Source organism: Kryptolebias marmoratus, linkage group LG16, assembly GCF_001649575.2.
Source record: "Kryptolebias marmoratus isolate JLee-2015 linkage group LG16, ASM164957v2, whole genome shotgun sequence".
In the NCBI taxonomy this organism is placed as follows: domain Eukaryota; kingdom Metazoa; phylum Chordata; class Actinopteri; order Cyprinodontiformes; family Rivulidae; genus Kryptolebias; species Kryptolebias marmoratus.
In genome coordinates, this window is record NC_051445.1 from 18,556,508 (window position 1) to 18,569,261 (window position 12,754).

General features: G+C 37.7%; 1 protein-coding gene across 2 annotated transcripts in view; it reads left to right on the forward strand.

Moving 5' to 3' along the window:
- LOC108232201 (A disintegrin and metalloproteinase with thrombospondin motifs 16) overlaps window positions 1–12,754 on the forward strand; it is a 54,946-nt gene that overhangs the window by 22,944 nt on the left and 19,248 nt on the right. For both annotated transcript variants that reach the window (XM_017409825.3, XM_025004593.2), the window contains 9 exons: window positions 257–362; window positions 667–804; window positions 4,306–4,459; window positions 6,855–6,950; window positions 10,170–10,318; window positions 11,334–11,506; window positions 11,647–11,777; window positions 12,018–12,141; window positions 12,436–12,680. In XM_017409825.3, the coding sequence (XP_017265314.1) occupies window positions 257–362; window positions 667–804; window positions 4,306–4,459; window positions 6,855–6,950; window positions 10,170–10,318; window positions 11,334–11,506; window positions 11,647–11,777; window positions 12,018–12,141; window positions 12,436–12,680 (1,316 nt within the window). The remainder of the gene's footprint in view (window positions 1–256; window positions 363–666; window positions 805–4,305; window positions 4,460–6,854; window positions 6,951–10,169; window positions 10,319–11,333; window positions 11,507–11,646; window positions 11,778–12,017; window positions 12,142–12,435; window positions 12,681–12,754) is intronic.

The following is a 12,754-nucleotide window of genomic DNA, read 5'->3' on the forward strand; positions in this document are numbered from 1 at the left end:
AAGGTTCGTTTCAACATATGGAAGGGATTTTTGCTATGCAATGCTCTCATTTTTTAAGTATACATGTAGCCACTGACAGTTCAAATTATTGCAAGCGTTCTTCCTATGATTTTAGAGACTTGGCTTTCATTGAGATTAAAGAACTGCTAAGCTGTGTTGCAGAGAGACACAACTTTTCAGCACTTATTGCATCCACAGACCTTTGCTACGTAAAACCCATCAAATAAACTGACAATGTGCAACAATGGTTTTGCAGGCTTTGCGCCAATTAGCGGGATGTGCAGCAAGTATCGAAGCTGCACCGTTAATGAAGACACTGGCCTGGGTCTGGCATTCACCATCGCCCACGAATCTGGACACAAGTAGGGCTCTCTTTTACCTCACCTGATGGCACAACTATGAAACATGTAGATGTTCATAATATTAGCTAAAATAAATAAGTGCATCATGCACATAAAGCTAAACAATGAAACATGTAAGTACTTTACAAGAATTTGCTAATTGATGATGGGGTTCTTTGGTGCACTTTTTTTTAAGTTTCTCTCGCATGATGAAAAACGTCTTTTTGGGAAGATGTCTTCTGTTCCTTTAGAAAAAGACGATGTTATGAGGGGGAAAAAAAAACTGTCATAATAAAAAAAATGTTTTGCACATTTTTTCCTCCAGCTTTGGAATGGTCCATGATGGTGAGGGAAACGTTTGCAAAAAGTCAGAGGGCAACATCATGTCTCCCACGTTAGCCGGTCACAATGGTATCTTCTCTTGGTCTCCTTGCAGTCGTCAGTATCTCAGCCGCTTTCTCAAGTAAGTTATGATTTTTAGTGATAATCAGTGCTAAGTTACTTGATTTATGAAGGGTAACTTCCGTTGAAAAGTGTTTGTTAGTTTTTAGAACTCAGGAGCTACATTATGTGACAGTTCATTGTATTGTTGGGCAATGAATAACTCGTCTTTTCAGCCTTTGTTATGTCTTATGCGGGAAACAATGCACATTTAAGGTGCATAAGCATGTGTTGTAAAAAAAAAAACATGGCAGATATTTTAGGTAATAATGAAACTATCATCTAAATAGTGCTACTTAAAGAACTGTTGGTCAAATTATTGCCTGCTTGTGTGACACAGAGACTGAAAAGACAAAGGAGCTAGAATAATGTCTACTTTCACTGGTATGGGGTGCAGGTTTTCACCTTTGAGTGCTATTTTCAGGAAGGATATTTATTATGTGCCAAGCTACATGTTGGTGTAGGTTTTCAGGAGGAAAAATAGTATGTGTTTTTGTGCAGTGACTGCATTTCCAAGCAAACAGTCTGTTCGGCCAAGCGAGAAAACAACCATCACTGCTGCAGCGTCCTTATGTCTGGCTGTGTTTCTGTGTCTGTGAATGTGCTAGGGTATGTGTGTATGTGTGTGTGGGGGGGTGTTTGTGTTCTAGAAACTAGATAGCTCAGAGTCAGTGCCCTCCACTAAATTTACCAATGTGTTAACTGAACTGTCAGGTCTCCCATCTCAGAGTGGTGGAGACAGACCGTATATTTCCTCCCTGAGTTATTAGAGCAGGGATGACCTCAACCTTGTTAGGCCTGTCAGCCTCAAATTAAACTCCCATCACTTCTAAAGACCACGTGGAGAGGACTTCTGCACAGCTGAGTGTTTTGGATCTTCTTTACGCAAAATTACTGAGCTGCAGATTATTTTCCTAGTTCCAATCAATAAAATGTTCTGATACATAACTATTCTGGGTTAAATGTCTCTGACTAAGTTAGATGAGACTCCTAAATGTTTTTTTGATGTGCTTGGATGTGCTAAGAGGTCTGTGCTGGTGCTGCATGTCTCATCAGGTTTTTTTATTTAAAAGCTTTGTTTTACCTAAAATAAATGGCATACATGGGCACAATCAATTCTATAAATATGGTAGCCGTAGTTTAAGCAGTTTGCTTAAAATGATGCTGTATTTTATATAATAGTAGGTTTTTGTTCGATTTTTTTTCTTTATTGTTTGTTGACTTCTCCATGTCAGAGAGGGATTAAAAAGTGACATTTAATGTATCATGATTATAAAGCTAAAGCTAACAATGCCAATAATTGTTATTTTAAGGTATTTTGGCTTTTTGTTGTCAATTTACAATTAATAAATTGACTCATGGGATAATATTGAATATACAAAAATGCTTTGATGTTGTTTCATTTCTTTTCTCTTTTACACTGTTTCGTACAACACTTTGGTCAGCTGTTACGTTGCTTTTAAATGCGTTAGAAATAAAGTGGCATCATATGGTATTTACAGATCTGGTTTACATGTCTTTGAAAGAGGCTACAGTACAACCACAACACAACAACAATATTTTAGCTTTTCAAAAGTATTTTGATACATTCAACATATATATACAGTATATATATATATATACTTTTGAATTAGGTTTAATTTACTGTGATCATGCCATGAGTTTTTTAAAGAGACAACTTTCAGAAAAATGTATAACCACATAAACTGAAATTATCCTCAAAGTTCCAAAATGCAAAATCAACTTCCCATGCCATTAACCACAACTTTTATTTCAAAGCAGCAAATGGTACATGCACACAGATTTTTGTTATTAGGTTTTATTTCAGTGTAAAACAGATGTTCTTAGTCCCATTACCCTAATGAGTTTTATTCATAGCAGACTGAATATAAAACGTGATCAGTGCAAACATAGCTTTTTAGTATAATTTCAGAGTAATAAATCACATGACAGCTCCTACAAAGTTTCCTTTAATACATGGCCCTTTTGCTTAAAAATGTATGTAATTAAAAGCTAGCATTCCTTGAAGCTATGCATATCGCCCACTGCCTTTCATGACAAAGTCTTATGTGAAGATGATCATCTTATTTTGAAAATTGACAAAGTATCAACATTTTGGTCAAATCTTGACTGTAGTGTTGTGCATGATTGCATGGATATCGGAAGAGCTTACGCAATCTGTTAAAGCTTAAAATATGTGTTGGGAATGACTCTCAGCTACTACCGCACCAAATTTTAGACCAATATCTGTAAAACTGATCGAGTTATCTCAGTCATGGTAATCCTTTAGCCTAACAGAAAGGAAGGAAGTAAAAGTAAGGAAATCCAGTTTATGTCTAATCGAGCAGTCTTGCAGTTGTGATCTGTAGTCAAGACCTTTAAGTTTCATTTTCCACATTACAGATGTCATTGTGTGTCATGTACCAAGTAACCATGGTATAAAGAATAAGCTCAGTAATTTCTGTCTGGCAGAGATGAGTCAGATGATCTCTGGGGAATCCTAAATAACAATGGATCCTTTTTACATGCCCCACACTTTTTATCTCCTGCTGATGTTGAACTTGTGTAATGTGCCTGTAGCCTAAAATTTGGGGAAAACATTTCGTCTTAAGCCTTTTTCAGTAAATATCAAAAGATGTGCTAAGAGAGTTTGTCATGAAATCCTGAAACAGAACAAAATAAGTTCTGTTAACAGCATTTGATGTTGGCAAAATAGTTGAGTGACTGTGCATCTTTGACTACACTACCTATTTAAATGACCACAGATGTGTGTAACTGAATTACACTGTGTACATAATCTATTTTTCAGGATCCTTATTCTGTGAATCATGTAGAACATCAGCATATTACACTTGCAGAGCAGTTACTGTTCTCTGTAGACACATAGGGCCTATAAAATCCCTCACACACACAGATTCTGTTAAAGCAATCAGGACCACTCTCTAACAGAATGGACCATTCCATCATATTTTGCCTTTCTGTGCTCTTTCCACCATATTTTTGGTTTATATTCCCCCGACTGCAGTGTTTAAGCTGTAAAACATCGCGTTAAAGAAACCCTTGATATCAGTTAACATTGGAAAGCCCCCTGCTGGTGTTAGAATACGAGCGATATGGGCACAGACCTTTTATGTTGATCGGAATTGAGTGCCTGATGCGTGAAAGCCATCACTCCCAGGTTTTGTGTTTGGCAACATGTTATGTTGCCGTGGCAACACTTGAAGGTTGCCCCTAGTGTCAGTAGGAACATGTGGATGCTCGCTTTTGTGGAATTTGTTTGTGCCCAGCAGTGAGTCTTTTATAAACCAGCAGCTTCACAGGATGGCACAAGTGACAATCTCTTGTCTGTTCACTTATTATAAATCACAATTCATATTAGAGAAAATATTTCATTTCTTATTCATCATCACTGCTCTTCTTTGTCTTTTAAAATGTATTTTAGTGCCTATACAATTGCCATTATTCTTCCTTTTCCCTAAACTCTCGAACTCTTCTTACTTTTCCTGTTTAATCCCATCTCCAGCACTGCTCAGGCCTTGTGCCTATCAGATGAACCCAAAGCAGTCAAAGAGTATCGGTACCCAGAGAAGCTGCCAGGAGAGTTGTACGACGCAGACACACAGTGCAAGTGGCAGTTTGGGGAGAAGGCCAAACTCTGCACCCTTGATTTTAAGAAGGTAAGGATGACTTTGATTTTTGTGTATTCTGCAGTTTTTCAATACATTTTGTTAGCAAACACCCAAGAGCTGGATTGCTTTAAAAATAAATCTAAATTGTTTTATTGGAAAAGCAGAGAACTAGAGAGTGAGATGGGATAAATGAGGTAGAGGAAAAAAAGGGATGAAAGAAGAAAGGGAGGAAGAGAGAAGCGGGTTAGGGTTACATGTCCTCATGACATGCACTCATACATTTTGGCTCTGTATCTCTAACAGACACACACACACTGACACAAAACAAACAGTAAGAGTTATAATGCTATCCTTGTGGGACAGATGACTAAATATATGCTGGACCTTTGCCAGTGGGAATCTCTTCTTGTTGCTCTCCTCTTGTCCTGTAACTGCTGATGTTTAGTGTACTCTGTGTTAAATATTCCATATAAAATTTAATTCATTTTGAAATTAAATCCCAGTAAAAAGTATATTAGATTGTTGGTTGTGGGATTCTCGGGGATCCGATTTATATTACACTGCCTGAAACTCAAAGAAGGCACATACCCTCTCCAGAGGAATGCGTCAGTCAAGATTTGTTAGTCTTGAAACTGTGATATTTATTTTATTTAAAAAGGCACCTAGATACTGAGAATGAAACGATTCTAAATGTTTATTGCAGGCAGCACTGTGTATAGTTTGATTGCATGTTAATAAAGTAAATTTTGGAGCAACATGTTGAATGGACAGTATGTATACTACCTTCTAAGTCACAAGTCATGGCACATTTTTAAAATTCATCTTATTTTTTGCCTTTTCATGCTACATCCTAACCATGATATGTAACCATGATATCAACTTGTATGTCATTATCCAAGGCTTTTGCTAATGCATCTCAACTAAATTTTCTTCTTTCCCAATGTCCTTACTCTTTTTTTGTACATTTTACCTTTGTCTTTAGTCTCGGTATCAGAAAAAGTGGTTGTCTCTGAACTTCTAGCCTTGTGAGTATGTGCATTTTTGAGAAACAAAAACAAAAGAAAAAATAATCTGTTTGCAAACTAATTTAAGCACTAATAATCTGTTTTCAATGGTGAACACACACAAACCAGATCATACCAACCAGATAAAGACAATAAATGTGTTCTTGCATTCTGTGTACGTACAGTACATGACCTGAAAAACAAAACAAAACAAAAAGAAACATCACTTTCTAGTTGCTTCAGTTTACAAACCTACGCCAGTTGTCTGGTTTTATGTCTGGTTTTATTTGCGCACATCCTGCCTGATTGTTTGCAAGGAAGTAACAGTGCAGATTCTTAGTCCAAAGTAATGAAAGAAACAATCAGAAATGCCTGAGGTCTGGCAATCACTGCAATATCTGTGTTTATTTTCAGCAGTCTGTGTGCTTTGGTAGCAACAAGGTGCACAGGGCTGAAAGATCCCAAAGCAGGAAAGAGGAAAAACTTACAAGAAACAGGCTCATCTGTGAAGTTCATATGTCAAAAACGTTTTTTGGCAAGTCTTATCAAAATTTGTTAGCACCAGAGAAGACAAAATATACTCTCCATGGTATGTGAAGTAAGGTACAGATGAGTTATCCCCAAAATGAGGCAAATAATGTGTGTAGGTGTTTTGTCTATCTTTCTCAGGTTCCATCACCTTCTGTCTGTCTCTGTGTGCATCTACTCATTCCATTACAAACACTGTCAGGCAGTTTCACTGTTCGAAAAGTTCTTAGCAAGCAAAACAGCTGGACAAATAGGTCTTGGGATGAATTCCATGGTGGCTCTTGGCAGTAGTGAGCCGAGGCCGAGGTGCTTGTCAGCATCTGCACTGAGTTGTCAAAGTCTGATAAAGTCATTGAGATGAAAACAGAGTGGACTTTAAAAAGTAGCAGGCTGTGTTTCTCAGGCAGTGTGAGCAGGGAAACCACCTGGTGCTCCAATGGGAATCTTTTAAGCAATGCCAAGAAGCACAGTCTTGACAACATGTAAGCTTGGTAAGACCACTGAATCCTGTTATTTGTATGTTCTGGGTTTGTTTGTCTTTTTTTCAAGATGTTTTGCCAGGTAAGTGAGAATAAAAAATTAAACATACAGGCTGTATAATTTTTGTCCCTCTTCAACAAAAGCAATTAATGCAAACAATTTGGACCATTTTTCTTGGTTGTCATACTAGTTACAGAAGCATAAATATTTTGGAGATACGCGACTGCTGCACAGGGAAAGCTTGCCAAATAATCATTATTGAGACAATTTCAGTTTCAGCAAGCTTTCATCAGCAGGTTTTTATAGCTCCCAGGAGGCAAACTAACAGTGTTTTGAATTAAATGTTCCTCCAGTTGTGAGCTTGGTTTACAGCTGCTGTGAGGAGGATCCTGATTAATCCCTCTCACTTATTTACTCTCATGTTGTTCCAGGATATCTGCAAGGCTCTGTGGTGCCACCGTGTTGGGAGGAAGTGTGAGACTAAGTTCATGCCAGCTGCTGAAGGCTCTGCCTGCGGTCCCAACATGGTGACTGAACACAACTTTGTGCTTGTATCAGATGAGGGGGATTTCCATTATATGCCCAATCTTTTTCTTTTAACTTCAAAAGTCGCATCACATAATTTAATTAGGAAGCATTTTTAAAGTTTATTTTTTGGTTTTGTTTATTTTATTTATAGATTTTTGTTTAATCTGTTGCCTCTGAGGAATTACAGAATATGTAACTTTTGGTAAGTTTGGAAAAAAAGGATCTTTCCCCCAAGGCTTGTGTGAGGTTCTGTGGAAAGGATATGAACAATTAATATCTTACCTCCAACAGATAGCTCTCGTTGTGAGTTATTTACTTTATGAGTAAACAAAAGACCCGAGAACTGACAGCTGGTTCCACTTCCATTGAAGTCTGGGGGCACTTTTGGGTGGCCTATTATAATATTTCTGCCAGAAAAACAATGTAGTGCAAAGTAGCATTTCCATGAACCTTTTCAGACTGTAGTTGATTAGGACAGCAGCAATCCACTTTGAGCTTGGCTTTGCTCAGACTAGCCATTAGCTCGTCAATCCGATCAGTTTTTTCAAAGTGAGGCTGTTCAAAGAGCTATCTAAAACAGGTAAGATAAAGGAATGTGCATTTTTACCAAAAACACTTCAAGTTTGTCTGGTAATTCTAAGATTTTCCTTTGACTATTCAACCTCCTACTTACTTTATTATTTAGGACCATTGCATGTTTAACATTTTTACTGAAAAATGACCATGTTCACGCAGTTAAATCAAAAGTTCCTTTCCTCAACTTCAGTCCCTTAGCTGAAAACTCTCTAATGAAACAAAGACTTGTGCTACCGCTAATCCTTCTAGCCAGGAATCTTGACTGTCCTTCATTTTCCACAGTCCAGTGGCTCAACATGGAGTGGGATGCATGCATCCTGTCAGAAAAGCTGAGCTCACCTCTGACCATAGTTTACATTTTATAATCCTTTCAAAACAAACAACAATGGCACAAAGACACTGGGAACACTCCAAGTTACTTTTCTGTTATTTTTTTTTTCTTTTGGGAGGTGGGGTGGGGGGTCTGTCAAAGAAAAAAGCACAGCAACAAAAAAAGCACCATTAGAAAACATGACATGTCACTACCAGGAGCCAGTGTAAAAAAAAAGACGCCTGTGACCGTTGCGTGAATTCTTCAAATGCAACTTTTTTATTAGATTTTGAATATTTAGAGATCACTTCCCATCCATTTCCACAGAACCCCATTTTGAAAGATTGAACCATACCTTTAATAGTTAATGCCAAATAACATTTGTTCCATCTTAGGAGCTAAAATGACCGTGAGAATGCTTTGTTTTATCAAAACAGGACTTTTTCTTCTTTTTTTTTATTTACTGGTTTTAGTTCACTGTTTCATGGCAACATTTTACCAAAACAGATCCTCTAATAAAAGTCACCAGACAAGATCTTCTCGCAATCTTTGTCCTGTGGTTTTAGTCGGGAAAGGGGAGGGGGTCTTCCATCAGTGCAGCACCAATCAAACAAGAACAATAAAAGTGGCGGTTTTACAGTTCTCCACTCAGTATTAAAAGACTGATTCAAGAGTAGATTTTTCTTTGGAGGCATGAGTTTTTCTTTTGTTCGTGCGCTGCTGAAACATAATGAACTGTGTAACATTTAGTTGAGGGTAAAGCTTGTAAAACGCAATGTCTCATACAGAGAGAAGCACATTCCTCCTCCAAAGGACACCACAGACCTAAATTACATGAGACAAAGACTGACAGTATTTTAGGCTATGGACAGTCTAAGTCGATACCATAATAAAAGCAAAATTTATTGAGCCTCTAAGAGTTATTTGGTGCAAATAATACCACTGAGTCTTGCCATTTGAAAACAAAAGGCTTGAACTTAGTGACACCATCCTTGTTCTCCGAGGTGAACTTATAAACTTGCATGCAAGCTAAGATTTTAGAGCAGCTTCACTTTGTTATGTTGGAGTTGTTGTGCAGTGTGAATGAAGTCTCAGTCACTGATAGAAGTAACAGTGTCTTATTCTTTGTTTTCACCTGAAGGAGCAGCTGGTTTGTTGCTGATTTGGCAGAAGTAAGCCATTGGGGTTGTGGCCAAAAAAAAAGCAACTTTTGGTCTTTATTCATGCTTTGGCTTTGTCTTATTTTTTTTCTTCTTTCAAGAAGATTCTCCCCCAAGGCCTGCTCCCCTGACAACCCATCATTTACTTCTGAAGATAAATAATTTGATGGTTTAATCAATTAGCTAAACACAAACATTGACAGGCTCAGATAGGAATCTTTGGTACTTAGCTGGAGGGGAAAACCCCAGAGAGGAAATCAGCTGTTCTAGTTCTTAGCCGAAGACTATGAGAATATTTGGAGGCATCTGTCTGTGTTTCTTTGTGTGGTGTGTGTGGGTGTGTGTTTGCAGCTTGGGGCATTTAAAGTGAAGTCCTGCTAAATTTGGAACTCGGGATTGCTTAGTTGGTTATAGATTTGGCCTTTTTGAGTGTTGTGTTGTATAATATGTCCTATTTATGTGACACATTCTTTCCCATCTCATACAGATGATCTCATGCAGAGCACTGTAAGAAACTCAAGTACTTAAGTAATTTGACATAAATCCTTATTTTGTCTTGCCAAGTTGCCTTACTGAATACTTCACAAATGAAGAGTTTTCATAACATTGCATTAAGGCATAATTGTCACAGTTTGGTACAAAAAGAGGTTATGATACTGAGCCATCTCTATTATCTTTAAAGGCTTGTGTTACTGCAAAAACTGCAGGTTAATTTGTTCTGTAGGAAAATCTGAAGCTAAATGGTGAATCCAAAACCGAGATATGGTTTGGAATCTAAAGTGCTAAATTATTTTTTGTGTGAAATATCATAAAAGGCAGACACTCCACTTTTAAATTTTATTTGCACTATAAAAAAGTAATGAAACAACCAATAAAAAAGGCAAATTATGTCAAATCCTTATATGTATTTGTTCGTGGGATGTTTTGCTGTTATTTCTTTTGTTCTTTTTCAAAACTATGGTTCATTAGTTCAAACTAAAGAAAACCTGAATTTTATTAATAAGTTAATGTTTAACCGTGACTGCGCCACAGATTTTCTACATTGTCCATGATCAAATTTCATTTATCTGGAAAGAAGGGTCTTGCCTGACACACCATGATAGTTTTGGGATTCCATCCTTCTGCCTCCTCCCTTTACCAATTCATTATTCTTTTTTTTTCTTTCTCCTCAGTGGTGTCGTAGGGGTCAGTGTGTTAAACAGGGCGACGAGGGCCCCAGGCCTCAGCACGGTCACTGGTCCTCATGGTCTTCGTGGTCAATCTGCTCTCGAAGCTGTGAGAGCGGAGTCACCTATCGAGAGAGACAGTGCAACAACCCCAGGTAAACAAATTCACAGTTATGGTCCCTAATAAAGACACAATGCAGTGTTTAATAAGAAAACATAAATATATAAAACCAAAGTCTTCTAGCAATTGTAAACAAAGAAAGTCTTTGTCTGTATCAAAAAAACAATACTTCTTAGTCAAAATAACTAAAGATTTCAAAAATCTTTCAACAAAGGCCCCTTGTTATTTTGAGATAATGGTGGAATGAAATCATTACCACTACAAAATGAATATTGTTATCTATTTCCCTAATACATATGTGCAGTGTAGGACCAAGAGTGTATAATGTAGGTATGTTACTAAAATAAAGGTCTGTCAAGTTGGTTACTTCATTACTTATTGGTTTACTTAGTTCTTTACCCATCCATCAATAACAGGGTTAATAGCACCATCAGTCAGTCAGTGGCTTCTTCCCAAAATGTCAGGACCTCTTCTTTATCATGCCACGATCCTGACAAGAGGTGAGCTATTTATATGAGACAGAGAATGATGACGAGGAAAAGATGGAGGAGAAGACAGATGGTTGAGAGGGATGAGGCCAAAGATAAGAAATGAGAGTGAGACAGGTAACTGAGAAGAGGTAAGGGAGGTGTGGAGTCAGAGAAATGGTTAAAAAAGTAAAAGATGAAATGTAGAGATATAAAAGGACAGAGCTTGAGATTGAGAAAGAGATAAGTGGCAATGGGATTTTACAGCTGATAAAAGTTGTAATTGAACCATAGAAGGGAGTTTTTTTTTGTTGCTTTTTCTAAGGGTAGCCCTAGGATATACACCTGTGATAGTTACCCTGACAAAGGCGCGCGCACACACACACACACACACACACACACACACACACACACACACACACACACACACACACACAATACTCTCACACACTAGTCATGACAGGGCAATGAAATCCAAAGTGCTCTTTTTAAATTCCTGCTTGAATTTTGCCAAGTAAAAATACGGAATATTAAACATGCAACATTAAGCTACAAGCTGAACGTTTTCATTTATCTTTGCAGACCTGCAAATGGTGGCAAGTTCTGTGATGGCTCGTCGAGGTCATACAAGCTTTGTAAGACTGAGGATTGTCCTCCCAACACCGCTGATTACAGAGCACAACAGTGCGCTGAATATAACAGCAAACAGTTCAGAGGATGGTACTACACCTGGAGACCATACACCAGAGTTGACGGTGAGGGTGTGAGCCCCTTCAGTTTATGTTACTCAAAGAAATAACTAACACGTGCACTTAAGAATTGCTTTGCTCACAAAGCAGTGTAGAAAACAATTTGCATCTTTACTATGGTTCATATGCATTTTTTCCCCTTCTAGATCAAGATGTTTGCAAGCTCTACTGCTTTGCTGAAGGTTATGATTTCTTCTTTGCCCTGGCCAGCAAAGTTAAAGATGGGACACTTTGTTCCAAAGACAGCTTCAATGTCTGTATTGATGGACTGTGTGAGGTAATTTTTTTTAATTTAGAGAGTTGGCTTTGACCTTTTTTTGAAGACTGATCTTAAGAGTGAAGACTTGTGAACCTACTACACGTTATTGAGTCACTTCTTTTATTTCCTTGAAAAGTTAACTATCAGCACCTCCGCTGTGAATGATTGTTGTTTTTACACTGTCATCTGTCCTGTAATATAGCAGTTTATGTACATAATCCCACTGGCATGAAATGTAATGGTACCTTCCTTTCACAGAGAGTGGGCTGCGACCGTGTTTTAGGCTCCACAGCTGTGCCTGATGTTTGTGGAGTGTGTAAAGGAGACAATTCCACCTGCAAAATCTACAAAGGACAGTACATAAAGCAGCATTTTACAAACCGTATGTCATTTTTTACAAATTAAGATCGACAATGATACCAAATAAATTATGTAAGAATACGTCAAACAAATTTGAAATGATTTTATTTTAACAAAACAAGCCTCAAACATACACAAGGGAGGAAAAAATATGATTGTCACGTCTGTAAAAGCTATGGATTCGTTCTTGTATTCTAGATACAAGCTTTTTTTTCCTTTTAGCAATACTACTTTTGAAGTTTAGATTTCTTTTAATTTAATTTAAATTTTAAGAAACTCAAAGTGATTGTTCAAAGAATGCTTTTTGATTTCTCAGAGTACTATGGGGTGGTAACCATTCCAGCAGGAGCTCGGAGTATCCGTGTGATGGAACTGAATACTTCAAGCTCCTACCTGGCAGTCAGGGACACCAAGAGACACTACTACCTCAATGGCCTGTGGACGGTGGATTGGCCAGGCCGACACCCAATCGCTGGAACAATGTTTGAGTATAAGAGACCATACAACAGACCAGAGAGCCTCATATCAGCTGGCCCTACAAATGAAACACTCGTGCTAGAAGTAAGCAATCACTTAAAACAGGTATTCTTTTGGTCACTGATAATTTACTACTTTAACAGATTTTGTGCTTCTAT